Source organism: Planococcus citri, chromosome 3, assembly GCF_950023065.1.
Source record: "Planococcus citri chromosome 3, ihPlaCitr1.1, whole genome shotgun sequence".
Lineage (NCBI taxonomy): Eukaryota > Metazoa > Arthropoda > Insecta > Hemiptera > Pseudococcidae > Planococcus > Planococcus citri.
In genome coordinates this window covers 34,218,407-34,241,865 of record NC_088679.1, presented here as the reverse complement: position 1 = coordinate 34,241,865, position 23,459 = coordinate 34,218,407, and the positions used below count along the sequence as shown (strand labels likewise).

General features: G+C 34.6%; 1 protein-coding gene across 4 annotated transcripts in view; it reads right to left on the bottom strand.

The window, feature by feature from the left end:
- The window catches only part of LOC135842173 (putative exonuclease GOR), an 85,369-nt gene that overhangs the window by 18,362 nt on the left and 43,548 nt on the right, over positions 1-23,459 (bottom strand). For all 4 annotated transcript variants that reach the window (XM_065359559.1, XM_065359560.1, XM_065359562.1 and 1 more), the window contains one exon: positions 435-716. In XM_065359559.1, coding sequence (XP_065215631.1) covers positions 435-716 — 282 coding nt within the window. The remainder of the gene's footprint in view (positions 1-434; positions 717-23,459) is intronic.

Below are 23,459 nucleotides of genomic sequence, written 5' to 3'. Positions count from 1 at the left end.
TTACTACAACTTCACAATGTACATGCATACTAAAAAGATGGATTAAAATTACGATAGGTACTCCCGAATTCGCGATTTAGGTATACATAACATATCTATTTTTCAAATTTTCAAATGTTTAGACCTTTTTGACTTTATCATCACTTGAGAGAAAGTTGTTAGAAATCAAAATTTATAAATAAGAGAATAATAACTGAAAAATTCAAAATTTTTGATTTAAAGTATGAAAAAACAAGCCATTTTCCCAAAAATACCTCAATATTTTCACAAAATGATTCTGTTAAGCGGGGAGTTTGATTACATTAAACGAGTGATTTTCTGTGTAATTAAGTACAAAAAATCGGGACCAAGCCATTTGATTGCATTAAGCGGGTGATTTTATTAAGCGGATCCATAATAAGCGGGGCCGACTGTATTATATAAAATGAAATTACCTCGTCCATCGACAGCTTTCCTCACAGGCATTATTTCTTCAAACACGGTTTTATTGTCTTCGGGCGAATCACGCTGACACACGTTTTTTAGCAAAGGATGATGCGGGAAAGTTAATCGAGACGTCTTTTTCTTGGCCGGAGCCGGAGTTGTAATTTGAGCTGGTGTAGCCGATGAACGTTTCTTATTCGTCGTCCTGATCGGCGATTTATCAGCGTTATTTTTCGTCGTATTAGCTGTATTCTTAACCTTGGCTATCGGTTTGACATTCGCAGGCGCAATTTCTGTAAAATAAAAATTACTAGTTCAGCGATTTTATATTTTTTCAATGTTGAAAAAATTTGAAAATTATCTTAAATTTTGGGTAAAGTGAAGCCTGAAGGGCGATAATATTCGTTGTACTTTCGCCAACAGTTAACGTGTTTACAATAGAATATTCGAAAACTAGGTATACTACCAACAAAAGGTAATCATAATGAAAACCCTAAAAAAGAAAACATTGTCGTTTTTTCCACGAGTAATTATAAAATATACGCCGCGATTTACGAGTGTAACCAATAAACATGTCACTGACACCCAAATTTTTTTCATTTTCCATTTCTTAGTCTTTTTTCCCTCCTCCGTTAGACTTCCGTTAATTAAACGCTAGTGTGTATGGTCGAGATTTTATAAGCATATCTACATTATGTTGTACGATACACGTAATAATAATAATCGTCGTACATATTTATACATACATTAATTAAAAACCCTGTCGAGATTTTCGAACATAGAATTAATTACGATATTTATTTTAACGCGAAAGCAAGTTTTAAAAAAATTCAAATTCCATTAAGAACCAGGTGCAGAAGAGAGAGATGCTTTTGCTAATGATCTCACTTTCCCATCTTTATCGTATCATTTCGCATCACGTTTACGATTTTCATTATCAATCGTCTTCCTTCTTTTCTAGTCCAACATAAGGTAGAGATAAGTTACTTATTTTATAATTTCATCCATCATTAACTTCCGTAATGGAGTCGACGCGTATGAGAATTTAAATAGGTGTGTTGAGGCGTAGCTGCAAGACCAACGTATTATCTACATCAAGATGAACCATGGGTACATAGAATAATCACTACCGATTGCAAGGTTTATCTTGAGTTGATTATCATGGAATTTGGATTATTGAAGTACATAATACGTTGACATCGGAATTACGATAAAAATGATCAAAGGAAAACTTGAGAATTATTCTCACAAGGTTTCAGGTTTCAGGAATTACCTAGATATTGATATGACGTCAAAACACAAGAGTTCTTCAAAAAGTATTGTTCATATCGACGTATTTTCTCCTGATTGATTCTCAGAAAAGTTGTAATCGTCTTTTCTTTGAAAAATTGGCACAGAAAATGCCATTTTATTATTAATTTTGGAAATCAAAAAAAGAATTACAGAGTTGCCATCACGTGAAGTTCGAATAAAAAGTTGGTTAAATCAAGTCGAGCCTTTCAATCTAAATACCCAATGACTGATGGGGAGGGGGGGGGGATGTAGCTCGCTCCTTTAGCAAGAAAATTCCACAAATAATCTAAAAAATGAGAAGAAAACATCCGAATTGACAAAAAATCCAATACATTTCTCAGAAAAAAACACCATTGATTTTTTTGAAACATGCATAACAGAGGAATCATTTTTTTTGTTTGGTTGCTTTTTTCAAGTTTAGAAAATGTAGAAGCATCAATGGTGAACAAAAATGAGCGCAAGTAAACGTGAAGCCGAAAATTTCAGTTTTTCAACCTTCAAGAAGAGGCTGTGATCATTATTTCGGTTAAAAAACACAAAAAAGCAGCCTCCAGCTTTCGAAAAATTTGAAAAAAAAACTGCATTTATTGAAATTATCTTGTATCTGGGTAATCATTCGCGCATTTTTGGAACCATTAAAGGCAGTTTTATCAAATTATGTACTTTTCTTTTCTAAATACATACATAGGTATAAATTTTCAATACAACAGTTGAGCCCCCTTGACTACCATCGAGGCCTTTTTTTTTCAATCCGAAAACGAAGTACAGAATAACATCCTGATATATTTTTTTAAAACCATGGTTTTTGAATTCATTTCCAAAAAATTAAATTAGATGTGGCCCACTGCAACAAGCTAAAAAATTAAAATATCTCCTTCACAAAATCAAAATTCACGAGAAACTCTAATTTTTAGATAGCATATTGAAACTAATTTTTTCAATGAATTAAATGATAATTTAACCGAGTACAAACTGAAACCAACATCAGAAATTTCATATTCAAATGTTTGAGAATTATAATGAAAAAGGAAACCTTTTAAGGAAAACGACAAACTAAAGAGATAACGTAAAAAATTAAAATCAATTGATAAAAACCGATAAATCTACATTCGGTAAATGTACTACTCAAAAAACATGTTAGAAAACTATGATAAAAAATTTTAAATCAAGAAAAAAAAACCATTTAAAACTGAGTAATCGCGAAGCATGTCGAGGTATATGAAAACAAAACAATATATTTTACTCACTGTCGTCCACTCGTATTTCAAAACACACGAAACCAAGAAACCACAAAAACGTAACTAAAAGTAAACATTCAGTGATTCACAAATAATTTAGACGGAGAGCTAGCTTAAGTGCCGTATGCACTTTGAGGTGCCCGCGGTTTGATGGCTGATTATTGTAGAGGACATCTCCCTTGATTTAAAAAGTGATGTTGTCGCTCCCCCACGTGGTCCACATTTTTGCTAGGGGGCTAAAACCCCCTCATTTTTCAGTTTTTCGCAATTTTCTCAAAAATGGTTGTATTTAGAGATAAAATACCTCAGAGAAAAAATGTAGAGCATCGAATTTCCTACCAAAAATGTTCTATGCATCTTTTCCGTATGTCTGATAGTTTTCGAGGTATTGTTGATTGAAGTTACGCGGCGAGCGCATACACGTGTACATGTATTAGGTAAGGTCACGCTATATGCGTAGTACAACAAAGTGGTCATTCGATCTCAAACAAATTGCAGTACAAGTTTTATTTTAGTTTCATTTCTTACAAGAAAGCCCACCGTAATCATATTGGGAATTCTACACAATCCGCCCCCTTCCCCCTGAAGTCACTTTTTTAGTTTTTTTAAGAACTCAGCTCTTGAAATCAAGTTTTTTGGTTTCAGTGCATCGGAATTGTTACCTTAATACAAAGTTTATCTACTTATATGAAAAATTCCTATAAATAGCTGTTTACAATTTTTTCAAATGTGCCATAGGAGGGCAGTGGTGGGGTCTGGGAAGAGGGGATCTCACGAAGGGTCTTTGAATACATGTAGGTACCTATGTATAATGTATATACATACCTAGTGCATCAACACACTCACAAGCTTATGAATCTCAAAGCTTCCGTGCTATGTATTCATGTTTGTACTTGGTTACCAAAGAGTCCTCTCAAGGGGCTGGTACATTTACCCCCCATTTGCGATTTTATTCGAAAATTCTTGATTTTTAATTCCTTTCTTTTGAAATTTTTACATAATAAAACCCCCCTTAAAATCCGTTTCATTCATTTTTAATGAATTCTATAGCTAGACAAAAATGTTTCAACGAATCATACAGATTTGTGAGATGTGTGCTGGAAAGAAAATGAATACCTAGTTCTTCTGTTCTGTTTCAAAAATGTAAAAAATCAATGCTGTGAAATAACATTGAATTTTGACCTGTTGGCGTGACAATTTTTTGTATGAAACTTCTTCCAAGATTTCTGCAAAAGAGCTACAAATTTTAAAACTTTTCTCTTAGCTTCTCTGCCCTCTGGACAACGTTAATTCATGTATTTGTACAAGAAAAAGAAGAAAAGTATTGCTCTTCTTCATTTTTGTAATCGAATAGAAGATTTTAGGGGAGAGGTACCAGCCCCCTGAGAGGACTCTTTGGTCATCAGGTACAAACATGAATTCATAGCACGTAACCTTTGAGGTTTATAAGCTTGTAAGGGTCTTGGCACACCAAAATATTTCATAGGTACATATATTCAAACACCCTTCGTGAGATCCCCTCTTCCCAGACCCCACCACTGCCCTCCTATGGCACATTTGAAAAAATTGTAAACAGCTATTTATAGGAATTTTTCATATAAGTAGATAAACTTTGTATTAAGGTAACAATTCCGATGCACTGAAACCAAAAAACTTGATTTCAAGAGCTGAGTTCTTAAAAAAACTAAAAAAGTGACTTCAGGGGGAAGGGGGCGGATTGTGTAGAATTCCCAATATGATTACGGTGGGCTTTCTTGTAAGAAATGAAACTAAAATAAAACTTGTACTGCAATTTGTTTGAGATCGAATGACCACTTTGTTGTACTACGCATATAGCGTGACCTTACCTAATACATGTGTACACGTGTATGCGCTCGCCGCGTAACTTCAATCAACAATACCTCGAAAACTATCAGACATACGGAAAAGATGCATAGAACATTTTTGGTAGGAAATTCGATGCTCTACATTTTTTCTCTGAGGTATTTTATCTCTAAATACAACCATTTTTGAGAAAATTGCGAAAAACTGAAAAATGAGGGGGTTTTAGCCCCCTAGCAAAAATGTGGACCACGTGGGGGAGCGACAACATCACTTTTTAAATCAAGGGAGATGTCCTCTACAATAATCAGCCATCAAACCGCGGGCACCTCAAAGTGCATACGGCACTTAAGCTAGCTCCTCGTCTAATTAGCGAACTAACACAAACCAGTTGACAAAATCGAAATGATCCACTTGAAAATTGAAAACGTTTCACAATAAACAACCCCGTCTCAACGTCTCAAATTAAAAAGTGTAGGTACTGATCACCTCATTCATGAAAATTATTTGTAATTCAGCACATGAATGAAATTTATGAGAAGGATAGGTAACTCGGAGTATTTTGTTTTTTTTCCAATAACCGATGCACTTGAGTACATTCATAATTCGGTATATTTTTTCTACCTCCAGAAAACACCCGAAATAGATTAAAATTATGGTTGTAAATTTCCACCAGCGTCATAGATTCATTTCATCATATAAGAGAGGATGTTTGCTTCGTTTACTTCTATTTTTCTCGGTCGTTGACGGAGTCGAACTGTCTAAAATTTTATAAGAAAGCACAAAAGCAATATTGTGAACAGAAACAGACAATTTCGAATTTCGCTCCACTTCACAATTTATATTTTGTAAAAGACTATATAATATAATATTATTTCTAATTGTAAGGACGGAAATTAAAAACACAAAAAGGACATTTCTTCGAAATACCAACAAAACCAAATTATTCGCAAAAACTGAGATTTCGTCAAATTGCAACCTTTTTCATTCCGCAATAAACTTCATTCAAAACCAATAATAATTTTGGTATTAAGAAAGTGGCCATGAACTCGCAAAGTTGATGAGTTAGTCGCGGAAATGTTAAATCACAACTTTCTCATTACAGCAAGACATCCTATTTCATAGAAAACACTTCTGCAATTTTCACAGTAACTTACCAAGTTTCCCAGAACTCATCAACTCGCGGGTGGTGAATTTTATTAAGTATAATCAAGATCGAAAAATTAAACAGACGTATGCTCTTAATGGTTTTCTTAATGTACGATTTCTATGACGACAATTTTTTTGAAATCATCGAAAATCTGGCTTTGAAATGCGATTTTACGTAATAAATAATATTGATTCTCGCTGAATCACGTGTTTTCGCGAGTGTCTCATATGTTAATGGATGTTCGATCGAAGAATTTCAAACAAAAAAATATGGTAAAATGTTTCCACGCCATCGACGTAGTAGTATGGTACAATTCGTCAGAAAGAATTAGACCTTCTTGAACCAAGTTGAATAATACAGCTCGTATACAATACAAATGGAAATACTATGTTTAGTACTAAAAGAACGCCTATAAATCAAATTCACTACAACGTATCGTTGGTACGGGTAATGCTAACCTTGATATTGAATTTTGAAGCACATATTTTCTATATTTTTTTCAGCGAATTCTTTCATTTTGAGGGTAGATATCTGTATAGAAGATGAAATGACAACGAAGATTTGCTAGAGAGGCCGCAGAAACGTAATATTTCCATTAAAAGATAATTTACTTAAATGTTCTCGAGAGAAAATATGTACCATTTTTATAAAATCCACGAAATTCGAATACCTACCATGGTATCTGACGGAATTTTTTTTGAAAAAATTACTACTTTTTTTCAACCAAATTTTCAGAAAGCTTTCCTGCTTTCCACTCGACCTCCTCTTCACGCACACAAAAAAATTAACAGGGTGTCCATTATTTTTGGAAAGTCATTTCCATTGACTTTTCCAGGTTTCCCAGATCATATTTTCCAAATTTCTGTTACCCTGTACTTTAATTTAAATCAGAAGTAGTGGGGGTGGGTGGGATGATTTTTTTTATAAGTTTTTCGTCAAACTAAGTCGAGAGCTTTTGAAAATATCTATTTCAAGATGCTTAAAAAAGAGTTTATTTTTTGGTTTTTAAAATTTTAGAATTTGAATGATTTTTTTTTTGAAGGAAGTTGATTTTGAAAAAGAAAACAAAACGTGCCCAAGCGAGGGCAAGAGTCTTCGACAAATTTGTGTATCGATATTTCGATAAGTAAAAAATAATGTTTTTCTTTCATGGTCCATATCCAAAATTTGCAATTGATCGTTTTTTCAAAATTCGCAGAAATTTTTCGTGAAAATTACAAAATCCCCTGACTTTTCCAGCCTTTTTAGGAGAATGGACACCCTGATCAACAAAGTCAAATTTTTCACAGGAAAATTTTTAAAAAAATTGCATACAAAGTATTTTTTATTTTTTCATTAGGTATCTTTTTGACTAAATTCACTACTTTTTCACTAAGTACTTGTTAAATACCCTGAATACCTAACTCTACATTTTATACTAGGAACCTCAAAATTTGCCAAAACATAAATGTTTTTAAAAAATCCTCTCAAAAACGTTTTTTGAAAAACTTTGGGAATATTAAAAAAAAATGAATGTTATGATCACAGTTACCTATTACGAAAAATCCATAGTCATTGGATTGTGCGAGGAGCTGAGAAGGGTGTACCCCTTTCACTCATAAATTTTGTTCTTAATTGAATGAATCAGAAAATGAAAAATGCTTTTCTATCGCCTTGATGGAAAATTTGCCAATATCAACTTCGCTTTCCTCACTATTTTTATAAATTGTGATCAGCTCAAAGTCTAAACAAAGAGCAAAAAATTGAACCAGAAAATTTTTTCAAAATCAAAATTTCAATCGACCCCTTTAAACTCACGATATCTGTTTCGAAAAAAAAATTTTAAACACTGCTGAAAAGGAGAAACAGAAAAGGTAAAGAGCATAGCCGGTTTAGTATGGTGATTTGGCCCCCGAAACAGGTATTGACCACACCTGCCCCAAAAGGTCAACCATGATGAAAAAAAAACTGTGATGAAAATTTTGGACCCCTAGAGCAAGTATTTTGGGGGGGAGGGGCTAAAATGTGTTTTTTCTTCTTAATTGTCTCATTTTTCACCAAATGCTGATAAATAGTTCGCGTTTTTTTAGATGGGTTCTAGGTAGTCCAAAGAACAAAACCAATTTAGGAAAAAAATTTTGGGCAATTTTTTGGGGGGGTTTTGCCCTTTTTAAAATTTTGAGCCGCCATTTTGTAATGAAGGGTCAAAGTGACAATGGAATTTTTTCAGTCCAAACACGCGTTATTTATCCGTAAACATACCATAAAAATTTTAAAAATTTTGGAGTCGTGGAAGTTGGTCAAAAAAAATAAAAACTGACCACACCTTGCATTATTCACTACCCATAAGTCGCACCTACTATATACTATACAATACACATGACTACATGTTATGGGAAAACAGCTATCAACTGTTGATTTTTATAAAATCATTTCATTCTGGAGCCAACAGAAAATGTTTTTGTGGGGTCCTAACCTCCCACCCACCTTCCCTCTCCCCCTCAAATTGTTATTTTTAAGGAAAATCAAGCCGCCGATATGGGAATCGTTTTCATATGAATCGAACCTTCTGAAAACGAATTTGCAGTCGAATTTACGCTTGAACCATTTTTTTGTCAACCCCTCCCCTCCCCTGAATATTAATTCGTCATTATTAACACGAGTAGGTAGGTAAGCATGCATGTATTCGGCACACATAGGTATAGTCATTATTCTTTGTAGTTTTGTGAAATATTTTCTTTACATTTAAGGGAATCGCAAGGTGAAATGAAGTACAGGGGGGGGGGCAATAAAATGCAGTCACATTAGTGATTGTTTTACATGCAAATTACTTTGATTTTCCATCAAAATAACAATTTGAGGGGGGCGAGATGTTTGGGCCCTACATAAATATTTTTTATCGGCTCCAGAATGAAATGATATTATAAAAGTCAATAGTTGATTGCTGGTTTATCCATAACTTGTAACTTATTATGTGTATAAGGTGAGACTCATAGTGCATGCTTACCTACCTACTCGTGTTAATAATGACGAATTAATATTCAGGGGAGGGGAGGGGTTGACAAAAAAATGGTTCAAGCGTAAATTCAACTGCAAATTCGTTTTCAGAAGGTTCGATTCATATGAAAACGATTCCCATATCGGCGGCTTGATTTTCCTTAAAAATAACAATTTGAGGGGGGGGGGTGAGGCGAGATGTTTGGGCCCTACATAAATATTTTTTATCGGCTCCAGAATGAAATGATATTATAAAAGTCAATGGTTGATTGCTGGTTTATCCATAACTTGTAACTTATTATGTGTATAAGGTGAGACTCATAGTGCATGCTTACCTACCTACTCGTGTTAATAATGACGAATTAATATTCAGGGGAGGGGAGGGGTTGACAAAAAAATGGTTCAAGCGTAAATTCGACTGCAAATTCGTTTTCAGAAGGTTCGATTCATATGAAAACGATTCCCATATCGGCGGCTTGATTTTCCTTAAAAATAACAATTTGAGGGGTGAGGGAAGGTGGGTGGGAGGTTAGGACCCCACAAAAACATTTTCTGTTGGCTCCAGAATGAAATGATTTTATAAAAATCAACAGTTGATAGCTGTTTTCCCATAACATGTAGTCATGTGTATTGTATAGTATATAGTAGGTGCGACTTATGGGTAGTGAATAATGCAAGGTGTGGTCAGTTTTTATTTTTTTTTGACCAACTTCCACGACTCCAAAATTTTTAAAATTTTTATGGTATGTTTACGGATAAATAACGCGTGTTTGGACTGAAAAAATTCCATTGTCACTTTGACCCTTCATTACAAAATGGCGGCTCAAAATTTTAAAAAGGGCAAAACCCCCCCAAAAAATTGCCCAAAATTTTTTTCCTAAATTGGTTTTGTTCTTTGGACTACCTAGAACCCATCTAAAAAAACGCGAACTATTTATCAGCATTTGGTGAAAAATGAGACAATTAAGAAGAAAAAACACATTTTAGCCCCTCCCCCCCCAAAATACTTGCTCTAGGGGTCCAAAATTTTCATCACAGTTTTTTTTCATCATGGTTGACCTTTTGGGGCAGGTGTGGTCAATACCTGTTTCGGGGGCCAAATCACCATACTAGACCGGCTATGCTCAAATTGCTTAAATATTCTCTGGAGGTATTTCTTTCACTTCTGAGGGATGGCCTAGAATTTTTCCAATAGACCTTTGGAATACATTTGAAAACAAAATTCAAGCCAAATAATGTTTACAAGTCTAATAACATTTCAATCTTTTAAAATGCTCTTCTGTAAAATTTATAAAAAACTGATTACGACGTTTTCCTTATGTACTCTGCAATTGTACACAGATTAAAATTAATTCACTCAAAAAAGATCGCTATCCAGTATTTTAGATTCTCTTCCCATCGAAATCACGCTGAATTTTATTAAATTCAATACTGCCCATTCAATTCAATGTTAGACCCTCTAGTTTCGTCTAATTGCCATTCAAATCTCATCGTCGCGAATATCAGACAAGAAAGACCAGCAAAACTACAAGCACCTATACCTATAGGTATACGTCTGCATAATAACAAACGATTTCTTTGTCAACATTTTCCACCTACCTATTTGATTGGTGTTTATATCATGAGCCGACGACCGCCAGCTCGATGCATATTTATATGCTTCAAAGTTCAAAGAATGCGGAGCAATTGATAGAATTATAAATTCATCTAGTTGTGAATTACGAGCTAATGTACGGGAGGCGTACAATATGCATAATTTTCAAGGTTGTCCCAACATCAAAATAACAGGTTTGATAATGTCTAGTTTTCATTTATTGAATCCTTCGTCAGAGAAAACTTTAGCACTATGCATAAATGCACCGTTAAGGTCTTTTTTTCTATTTTCAGTGTCGAGTCAGTTGAGACATCTAGTACATCATCATCATCAGCAGTACAACTGGAGCAATTAATTTTAGTCAGAAGTCCGTAGGGTCGCAGCAATCCCAATAAAGCACCTAGCCAAAGTATTTACAGCAAAAATGTCATTCAGACGAGAGGAGACAGTTGAAAAACAAAATCGTAGCCAGACGTTGGCTGTGGCGCAAAGCACGCTTACAATGTCGCAAAACTAAACTAGACGCGCCAAGATTAGGTATTGTGAAAAGAACCCATTCCTGGTAGTAAACAAAGGCTTTGTTTAATTCGAACACAGCGCAGTATAGGGCTTCGTGAACCAGTATACTTTCACAACGTGACAAAATTAGACTAAAAAAAAATGATCCTGTCACCCACATTTTACTCATTGGCGATGGCCGAATAAGTCTGCAATACACACTGAAAAGGTGAAATCGTGTGCCATTTAGCCTATAACTGTGGGTGGGTAGCTGCGTATTATAAAAAGAAGAAAAAAAATGCAACGGAAATGTACGCAAGTTGATTATACTCCAGCTGTTCATAATGTGAAGTATAACTACCTGGATCTTATTCAAAATCAAATAAAAGAATATCCAGTCTGCCTGATAAATAATTCACAATACCTACAGGAAGGAAATGTAAACGGTAGTCTACATTTCTCAGAGGTACCGAACTGAAAATTTCGACCAGAAACTTTTTCATGGCAGGTAGCACCGTTTTGATCGAAAAATATAAAACGTAGTAAATAAGCAACTCGTGCATTTGCAATCGATCGTAAAAATTAAATAAACCAATAGTTAAACGATAATTATTCTCTTACGTGAAAAACACGTACATTACGTTCGTACACTTACAATATTAATCGATTACACTCGTAATTTGGCTAACTTTTGGCTCGTTGATTATTTTGCACATTAATTAACCATCGAAAGTATTGAAAATTTTTAGCATTTTTTTTTTGCCATAAACACGAGTTTTAAATTTACGTATCCACGGACCGGGGAAAAATCATAAATACACGAGCATAATATTTTCTAGGTAGGTACCTACTCGTACACAGAAAACGATCAAAACAAGTACTAAATCGTAGCAGTTTTTTTTTCTCATGCAGCAGTATCACGATACACCAGTGTCCTTTTTATGGCGTTGAGAATTTAATCGCGTACTATACCAATATGGCCAATTATGTATTTTTTTTTTCAACGTCTAAACCTATCTACAGTATATCTATATCACCAGATACAAAATTGTTCGGCAGCTTTGGGATCGTGTTGAAATGTTGCGAACGAATGTTTCGACCATGTAAGGTAAACCACCATCGAGGTTTACATTTTTTTGTTTTGTTTTGAATTTTGGGAATTTAATGAAAAAGAATGAGGTATGGAAGAAGCATAAGACTTATAGTGTCGAACGTACGCGTAGGTATTCCTACGGGCATTCGATGATAAATCATGCCATGTGATACTCGTGAAGAAGAGAAACCATGAGAGGGGTGCTTATCACAGCAAAATCATAAACAGTTACATCAGCTTAGTCGGATTATAAATCAACACTTGTGGTTTCCCGATGAAAAAAGTGTTTGTCAACATGGTCGATCACGCCATCGGAAATTCTCCAATAGACTCGAAGCGACTGAAAGAAGACTTATGAAATGAGTCGAAAACAAGTAGGTACCTATCTCAGCGATTTTCAAACATCTACAGATCATATCACCAATTTTATTCAGGATCGATGTACCCATTGAGATTTTTCGTACATAATTTAAAAATCAAGTAAATCTTACAGGGGTATAAAAATACTAAAAATTGGATTCTTCGATTTCGAAGGCGTAATAGGTATCACTCTTCATCGCCACCCAAAAAATCGAAAAAACTGAAAACAACATTTTTGAATTGCAATACCTCTTCAAGTCTTCAATTTTGAAAATGATTCGTGATTCATGATTTATTTCATTTCAATACTGTCTTGATCTATTTTTCGTAATTTTGCAGAATTTTTTTTCATAACTGAGCATTTTTGCGATATTTAGATAAATTTTTGGCAATATTTTATCAACTTTTAGCCAATTTTAACATTTTTTATGACATTTCAACAAATTTGCAAACGATTTTTGCAGAATTTTGCTCAACTATTTCAATTTTCTCATCAATTTATGGTAATTTTCAGTAACTAAGAGGTCAATTCAACAATAATTTTTATAATACAAATTTCTGCATTTTTGACAGATTATAATGCAATTGAGAATATTTTATTAATTTTTGGTAAGGTCGAAAGGATGACTTTATGATGACTTTGATGACCTGATAGACTCCTTGTCTTCGTATCATGGGGGAGTAAAAAGGAGAAAAACGTGTTTTTTGAACTTTTTAAATACAGAACACTGCTCAAAAAATTCAGAAGCCATTTTCAAAAAAAAAAAAAACGTCAGAAAACCTTCAATTACCTACCCAATTTTATCGAGAGAACAATCCACCATCAGAAAATTCATTGGAATGGATCAAGAAAAATCATAATGTAGACCATCCAAAAATACACTGTCAAGATCAATTTCAGGCGCCAAATATAATTTTTTTCGCGAGAGCATTTTCCCAATTTACCAGAAAATGGGCACAAGAACACCTTGCCACAGAAGAGGATTTTTCATCCAACGTCATTTATGTATTTATTTCAATGATATTGGTTCTCTTTGATAACCGATTGTATCATTTTAATACCGACCTACTTACAATCACATAAAACTAAACGAAACGTTAGGTAGTTCTTTTGGGTAAGCCAATTAGTCGACGCCTTGTTAACTCATCTTGAACAAAGCTTAGAACTTTTGCCGCAAATACGAGTATTGTAAAAAAACCAAGTTTCCGAGAAAAATCTGACACTATTTTTATCACAAGGAAATTTCACGTCCTAATAATTTGTTTCCAGTCGTATTTTCTCCTTCGCAAGACACTTATAACTCACCCCAAAAAACCATCATTTTCTCAAAGAAAAAAAATATTAAAATGAATCGATTTTCAGAAAAAAAAAAGACCTTGAGGAAATTTCAACATTTGTTCACCATTTTTCCTGAGAAAAATCAAGACGAGTGTCGTCGACATCCTACAAAAAAAAATTACGAATAATGCTGCTGTAGAAATATAATATGAGCAAATCTGTATCTCAAAGGAAGCAATTACCAATTAGTAATATTTCAAGCATTTTTAAAAAGGAAATAGACGATATCATTCAAGTTTGAAAGTCTCATTTTTCTTTCACCTTATTTCAATTTATTTGGAGTATTTTAGTTTTGTAAGATGAGCGTACTGGGGCCAGTCTGAAACAGATTCGTCTAGTTAGGACATTGTGCCTTTGTACGTATAAGACTAGTTTACGAGTATTTTGTTTCGACAAAAAACAAAACAACAAACTAGCTACCAAGAAAATGTATTGAGGCACCGACTCATTCATTTAGTTCAACTCACGTCAATTTACTTACTCTGAATAAGACGCCAGGATTGCCATTATTACCGTTGTAATGAGGTTAGAAGAACAATTCTATTCAATTGCCGGCATTTTCCAGGAAATAATTAGGCAATTCTTCCAAATGGCGGGATATTTCATTATTTTCCCTTTCGAAAAATCATTTCCTAGTAAAATTATCTAAACACAAGATTCCAATATTGTGGATGGGTTCGCATCTCGCACAGCATCTCATCCTTGATACCAAACCTCACGTCAAATCGCATCTCTATTCTACTCGAAAATTACACCCAATGAACCTCGAAACGAGAAAAGTACAGGTAACTCGCGAGATACCCTCCTCTGATCCCGTCTTCCACTCTGTAGTAGTACGTCGTCGTATTCCTGATGTATTCGCCTTCATCCTGTAAACCACAGCCACAGCCAGCCACAACGTATATTTAGGAAAATCTTGGCTACGATAATTTTCCAAACACGGGTATTAGCATCGGATTAAAATTGATTAGACAGAAAATTAATGGAGGCTTTGACCTTGTCCCTGCACTATGACTAAAATGCTCGGTAATATACGCTATACCTTTCCGTTGAATGTCATTCATCATTTAATACGCCAATCGTTCACGGTATAGGCGTACATGCTCTTCCTTTGACCAAGTACCGTTTACTTTTTAATCCCACTTGCTCCCCTCTGATTACAATACCTATCCACAATCGTTGTTTCCATCGGAATCGGAGTAGGTACAGTTTTAGCTTAAATTATTTATTTGGTATGTCCCTCTATACCTGTAAGTATGTTTGGTTTTCATTTCAATGGCCGAAATCGAATATTCGTACGTTATATGGCGTGATTGTTTCGGTATAAACATAAAAATATTTATATTTTTGAATTCATTAACACTCGTACAGACGTACGTGTTGATTAACTTCGGCACAATAATTACTTATTACGCATTGCGATAAGATTCCTATTAAAAAGTGAACGACGACGTACGATTCGACGTAGTATTCGCGTAATATGAGGGCTACTACGCACGAAAGAAGTCATCGAAAGAAACACGTGTATAGCTACTAGCTAGGTACTTCTACCTACCAATCAAAGTTGTCCTGAGAGTTGACAAAATAACATGGACACGTGAATCGCGTCAACTTTGACATGATACGATATTTTCGCAATCAAATGTTCGAATACTTCATTACTTACGTATTATTTAAGCCGTCTTACACACAGGGTGTCCCCATATGAGTCAGTAAATTGAGAGCATACGATAACATTGACAACACTAGCGAAAGCAAACATGCAAATCGATGCTCGAGAAATGAAATGCCAAACTCAGCAAGGTATACCTACCTGATAAATGTCAAAATGAAAAAGTAGGACTTTAGGCAGGATATTTTTTCATTTATACCTACTTCAAGACTTCTTATTTTGAAAGGAGGCTGGTCAAAATTTTGGTACGTCAATTTCTTGTTTTTTTAATATCTTCACAAATTACAAGGTTTTTTTTTGGGGGGGGAGGGGGGAATGTCAAGAATACTTTCATTATTTCAATGTATATTCTTGCAAACACTTCGAGTTGGTGGGGGGGGGGGGTCAAAATATCACATGTAAACTTATAACTTCTCCGATGGTTCCAGATATTCTCAATTTTTTTGGTAGATTGGTAGATCAAGGTGTGGGGGGGGGGGAGTGACAGTACCTATACCATTTCAGTTTTTCGTTTTCAAATTTTTTTATAATGAAATTTTTATTGTACTTTTTCAATGGATTAGTTCTGGGAAAAATGCAAAAATTGATTCTTAAAAAATTACTCTTGAAAAAGAGAAGCGACAAAATTTTAGAAACAATTTTTGATTAAAACATCAAAACAACGCTTTTTATCATACTTCTTCAATGGATTTATCAATTTTTTTTTCAAGTGCAATCTTGTTCTTTAAAAATTATAACAGAGGGATTTTTAAATGATATTTTCCATTCGAGAAAGGAGAAATTTTGAGAGAAGTTGGCAAACGAACGTTTATTATCAACATTCTACGAAAGGAGGATATGAATTTAAAAATTCAAGGTTTGATTGAAAAAAAAAGAAGACTTAAAAAGCAGGACTAGCAGGATTAACAATACACTGTTAGACACCCTCGATAAAACTAATCGAAAACGAATTATTATCAATCGTAAAAACAGAAAAATTTGGCATAAATGGTTTGAATTTCAATTTTCATGTCATTCCTGTTATAAAAATCAGAGATAAAATTTTGCACTTCTACAGGGGAGATGACAACTCTTTTATGAGAAATTATACTTTGTTGATGATTTCATCGTTGGACATCTTCAGCACTTCTTTGCCTACTGAAGGTTCTGCATCGCTTCAACCTTCGACCAGAGCTTTTCATCAGCACTTGGGTAAAAAACCTCAAATTTTTTTGATACTTCATCAAACAGGGAAGGGAAGAAAGAGATACTTTTGACATCTGTTACCTACCCAGCATTTAAGCAGCAAACACCAATAGGATTTTTCCCCATAAAAACTGACACATTTCGATGGGAGAGATCAGTAAAAAATGTTTTTCGTAATGCAAAAAAAAGATCATCTAGTGTAGGTGTAGGATGTTGATGCTGTATGAAGAGGTGTGACACTGAATAAGAGTGAAAGAGTGAAACCACAACTGGGATGTGTAATGTGGGTGTCTTTGACTTGGACATACGGTGGGTTTATAATATGATCCAAAAACTATTGGTCATGTAACTCATATTGCAGGTTCAGAAATCATAACAACCCATAGCTGGCAAAAAAATACGATTTTATTATTTGCTAATTTCAATCTAGAAATTGAACTTTCTACAGTAGAAGGAAAGTTAATGCAAATCACATCATTCACGTCCTTGAAGTCAAGAATTTTTCACCTCGGAGAATGATTTTCCAAAGCATTATTATGCACAATAAATGATTTTGCGATCTCCTGGAATTTGAGTCCAATGAAGCTAATGTGCATCGTTCAAAGGGAACCAAACGTTGAACGGAAGCAATAATTTAAAAAAAATTATAAATTTGACCAAAATATTAGGCAATATCTGCGCATATACTTACCCAATAAAGATCGAAACCGTGACACTCGCTGCTTAAAACAAAGACCAAAGTCGATTTTCCACCACTACAAATATATTCCATGATCAAATCAATCTGGCTTTTCTTAAAAGGACATGCGAGATCTAATAGATGTCAATTTCAATCATTGGGTCAATGGGAGATCAAAATATCACCCTCGACCCCTAAACAGAGTAACCATCTCTGGAAGATTTTTTCGACGGTTGCACTCATTCCAAACCAAAAGAGCAGATATCACAGCTAAGGAATAATTTTTTTCAAAATGGTCACAAAACTAACTGCGAAATACACGCGAACACATAGACGTCCATTAATTACAGCCTGTTCGCGTATTGACTTAATCCACATGTTGAAAAGCTCGACACCACCTTGCCTATCGCCATCAGAACCCATAACAAATGTCAGAAAAAAAATTTACAACTCAATATGGTGGTACAGCTCATTTTCTAATGTGTATGCATATGCGATGTGCACACACACTGTCAACATTATACGTACGAAAAATCCAATACAACGACGACGAAAAACGGTATACGGTATACGTAATGTAAATACAATTGTTTCACACCGTGTGTCGTATTTTTCCGCGTTTTTCGTTGAAAAGAAATTACTTCTTTTTAAATACCGCTAGAGGCTGATGGCTCAGGCTGACACTCGTACGAGGGAAAAATTCATCATCATTGGTTCGACGTTCGACATACATTATGGCACAGATACAGAAACAGATACGAGTACATCCACTTTACACACGCACGCAATCGAAGAAACAAAACCCATCAGATGATTTTTACCGCCAAAATAACGACGATGACGTAAGTTCATAGTACGTATTCGTCAGCGTGTTTAAGTTATAAGAGTGTATCTTCGCGCCATATGACCAATTGGTCTGCGATGAATGAATTCTCGGTAACGATGACCACGCGACCGCAAAGATCACTTCGATATCGGAGACCAACGACCGAATCCAAATCGTGATTCATGCAGCTAATCGAGAGAGAAAATATCTCGCGGATATAACACGAGTCGCGAATCTACTCCGCCACCTCGCCGCACCATCCTCGGACCACATTATTCTCGTAAAATCATCCTAAACATACTCACCCACTTACATACAGTGACGCACCTTGCTGCCAGTATCGTCTGTGACCTTTTATTGCAGACCTTGCCTAAAACGAACAACCTTTTTTGGTCAATTTCTTCTGGTCGCATTGACCGTTCGAATTCCCAAAGGCGAATTAGGATACCCTTCGAGAAGTGCGGATATTGTCGCGACGAGTTTTTTTTCATCGCCGGAAATTAGGTATAGTTTATGGGCGAAAAATTTTATTTCTGGACTCTTTGGGTGTTGTGTTTGGCTTCTAGTAGGGATGAATTTTGCTTCAAAACAGTTCCAGTGAAGTCAAACTTTGAAAATCAGAAAAAATGTACCTAAACAAATCAAAACAGAACGCTGAGCTGAAGGGTTCGTTTTCAATTTCCAATTTTTCCTTCTGTCAATTAGAATTCATTTTTGTACTTTATTTTCAAGCAAATTTTGGTACATCGTTGAGAATCACTGAACCGGAACTAAAAATGTATGATTCACTGGAATCATAATACGAAGAATAAGTATCTAAGTAGTATTTACACAGCAAATAAAAATACTCAATAAGGAAAGTATCCCAACTAGCATAAAAATGTTTGAACCGAACACAGAGGAAACCATAGAGAACTCTACAATACACCAATAACCAGAATTTCAGGAGCTGAAACTCATTTTTCGATTTTTGGTAAATTTTCAAAGTTCAAATTATGTCCAAAAATGAAAAAAAAATCAAAATTTTACCAAATTGACCAAAAAAACTGAAATTTGGTTTGAACACTATTTTCGACCTCCCAAGTCGATTGATGATGCTTTCAAGCCGTTTTGGAGCCTCCAGCAGATTTTTGAACCGTCCAGTTTTCAAAAAAAAAAAAAAAAAAAACTGTAAGCAGAATGAAAATTAAATCCAGCACTTAAAAATTCGGATTTACCATATTTGAGACAAATTCAATCGATTTAGCCACATATTTTCAAAATCATTTTGTACCGGTCCAAATCTAAAGTTTTCTAAGTTATCTAGCAATTATTTTTGGAGAAAAAATATAAATATTCGCTGGATGCTCCAAAACGGTTCGAAACCATCGCCAATTGCCTCGAAAGGTCGGTGATGTGATGCAAACTGAATTTCATTCATTTTTTTTCCAAAACTGATCGCTGAAGAAAATTTTGGATTTGAACCAGCACAAAAACATTTTGAAAATACAAAAAAAACACACAAAATTCAACCATTTCAAAACCTTTGCCTTCACACATGTCTCTACATTGATCAGAATTTTAAAAAAACTACTCGTATTCGACATTTCTTTGTTTCGTTTCATTGAAAATGAAAATAACTGACCCTCAAATGTATACAATTTTTCTTATCGTCATAAAATTTCTATGTAACAGGTAGAAATGGCCATCTTCGCTGGTACCGAAAAATAAAAAAACACGTTCTTACGAAATTTAAAAGTTATACTATATCAGCTGTTTCAAGTTCATTGTGATAACAGAGCAGAAGGTAATACACGAGGAGCGTAGAACTTTACTATAACACTACGAGCTGATAAGCATTAAGTATATACTCAACAGCACGAGTATTGAATCGTTTCCAATTTTTTGACGATTAATTTTTTCAAAGCATGCAACTTATACGTAGAAATTTTATCCTGCCAAATTAATTTTTCCAAAATTTTATAAGATCACAAATGAAAAATAATTCACGAAAAAAAAATAAATTCCCTCAAACTTGAACGCAATAAAATGTTCAGTATTTTCCTAGATGGCAATTTCATTCGAACAATAATTTTTACTTATAAAATCACAATACTACATTATCAAAGAAAACTGAACCGCAAATAAAAGCATGGAAAACATCGTGATTTATAACAAGAGTGAACGAATTTATAACGACTTCCTCAAATTTTACGACTTTTGATTACACATGTAAGTACATATAATTTTTACGAGCAACAGATACCTACTCCACGTTTGAAGTTTCGCAGTTGTGTAAGCTTACCTTTATTTTCAAAGCGTGTAATTTCTTTAAAACCCTGCCTCCTTTCTTTCCCCTCTATGGAAGAAAACGATACCGCAAAGAGGAAGGAATGCAACAAGTATAGATACGTAGATACGTAGTAGATACATACATGACTAAGACAACTTTCGATTTCCTTGAGAAGAGTAAAATTTCACCCAGCACAACTGAACAGAAGCTCGAAGATTACTCGATGATTTCAACATTGTCGCAAGGTGTCGTAAAATATAGGTATCGATCTTTTCAAAGTTGAAAAATTGATTCTTTTCATTTTGATTGTGGACAATGAAACAATTCGGATCAATTGATCGCAGCGGATTGAATATAATGGCCGATATTCAATCGTCACATGACACAGTTCCTCTCTATTGTCCTTTTCGTGGTCATTATAATTAAGTTTTTACATGTGGTTGGTAATTTTACGTGGCCTCGGCCTCTCACTATCTGCGCGCTTTGGTTTATTAATTCAGGGTGACCAATAAAAACTCGTACACCTGAATTCGAATCTCTTCACTTTTCATACACTCGTAGCATCAGCAGAAACTCGACGGTGCTTTCAGAAATCGGTTTTACTCTTTTTAAATTGATAGCTTAAGGTGCCGACATTTATACTACAAACGTAATGTAGGTACGTGATATACATTAGATGTATGTAGTATTGGATGTCATTTTCATAGCTTTCCTCCTTCTCATCCTACACCCTGGATAAATGAAAATAGATAATCGTTTGAAAGACGAAAAACATTATAGGACACTATACAAAAGAACCTAATCTAGTGAGAGCTTTTTCAAGTACCATGAAAAACGAGCTTCTTTCTCAAACTGAATTATCTAAATTGGGATGAAGGAAGGTGTTCCAAAAATATAGAACATAATCGTAGACTCCACTCGATCACAGTCCACAGAACATGTAAAAAAATGTCGTCCTTCGTGGCAAGGATAAAAATGATAATTTCAATATGTAGTAGAAAAGATGCAAAAATAACAAAAAATTATGTACTTTCATTTACCTATCTAATTAGGTTTCAAAAATGCAAAAAATGTTCAAAATTCGAGACAAAAATCAAACGTGCGACAATTTTCTTGCTATCGATGATTTTCATTTGACCTTTCAAGTGAAATCATATCTCGTCCGATAATTTTTTCAAGTGTTGACCTTCTTTTCAAAAATGTAGTTCAATAAACAACTGAAAAGGTCCTCGAGCATTTTCACAGTATTTATAACCGACAATTCCTCGAAAAATTGATAAGACGTGATGGGTTCCGGCTCATTTTGTGAAAAATCAAAAAGGAGCAAATCTGTTAGCAGGGGTAGAAAGAAAATAAAAAGAAATTTCGAAATCAGTATACCTACGTAATAAATTTCAAGCATGAAAGCTACGCTTTTTGCGGAAAGTATCGGAGTTGAAAGTCGCAATTTGAAATCACGAAAGAATCACACACTGGCACATTTATTTCTTCTTTGCAGCAAGGAGCAGGGGTGGGGAGCAAAAGGGTTCTCAATTTGGATCATAATAATCTGAAAATATTTTAAAATTTAGTGACACATCGTCGATTGTTACTTAATTGAAAGCACTGAGTTCAAATATTGGCAGATTTTTTCAATTTAGTCATCTTAAGCCTGGCCCTCTCCTCCCCTTCTCTCTCACACCCTCAAAGATGGCCAATACACAACAAATTGAAAATGACATCTGGCGAACCATTTATCAAACTTTCAAAAGTTCTCAGATGGGTAAGATGTTTCAACGTTTCTAAGAATTTGATGGACTCCCTCCACCTCCAACAACAAATTTGAACATTTCATTTTTCCCCATTTTTTTTTTTGGTTTAGACGATTTTTTGATATTCACTATCACGTATATAAATGACTGTAGATTGATTGTTCAATTTTAATTATGCCCTCTACAGGAAAAAAAACAAAAAATTGTACCTAATTTTTTGATGTTCAAATGTAATTATGTAAGTGTAAGTAGGCCTACCAAAGACATCAATAGACTACTAAATTTGAAAAATGTTCAAATTTTTCAAAATTCGAGTCATCGCCAGGGAAGTTAATAAACATTGAAATAAAAATTTTAAATTCTTCCTACTTAATTGTTGAGGTCACTTGGCCACAACTTTTTGCCAAACTTCATCAAATTCCAAAAAGGAAAAAAAACTGAAAAACGATTCCTCTTGTGATTGGCGCAGAGTTCAAAAATCCACTCATTTTTTTGTATAATGACCCTTCTTGCCCCTCCAGTAGATCGATTCCAAAAACTTAGAAATCACATTTTCAAGGAGGGGGGGAGTCATTTTCTACACATGTAAGGTTTTGTACAAGGTGTAACTACAAAAGTTTTTTTTTTTTCTTCAAAAATTAGTGTTCTTTATAGATCCGTAGTTTCTCTTTCCTTCGACTTGGGGATCTTGAATTTATTTTAGGAATCCAATTATGCAATTACAGCCAAGATTTAGACTATTTTCACATCTTTTGGGTCTAAAAATCTAGGACCTACTCGTACACATATACAAACAAAACTTCCTCAACAACCTAGTCATCAATTCAATAAAACGAAATCTTGTGAAAGGTTATGACCAAACTGTAACCTTCCAATTGGACGCGAGATTTCTTCACACCTCTGCGAAGCCCTAAAACCTCAATTTTAGTCACGTTATAGCAAAAAAATCATTTATCAAAACCGACCGATATATCTCGACTCTGCGCACAATAACGCCATATAAATGGTAAAATTTTCAGACAATTTCAATTTACTGCAGTCAAACGAAATAAGCCATTCACGCGATACGTAACTTTCGAAGATTTATGCTCCAGATCTCTCTTTCTCTCTATCTGTCGAGTCGAGTCGAGTCCGAATGAATCGAAACAATAAATACTTATACGGACGAACACGCGAAAGTACGAGTACGTAATTTGACAAATGCTCCGAATCACCAATGACCTATTAAATCCGCCTACAAAAGCACCATTTAGTAGACAGCTAATACCTCTGTTGATAAATATAAAACA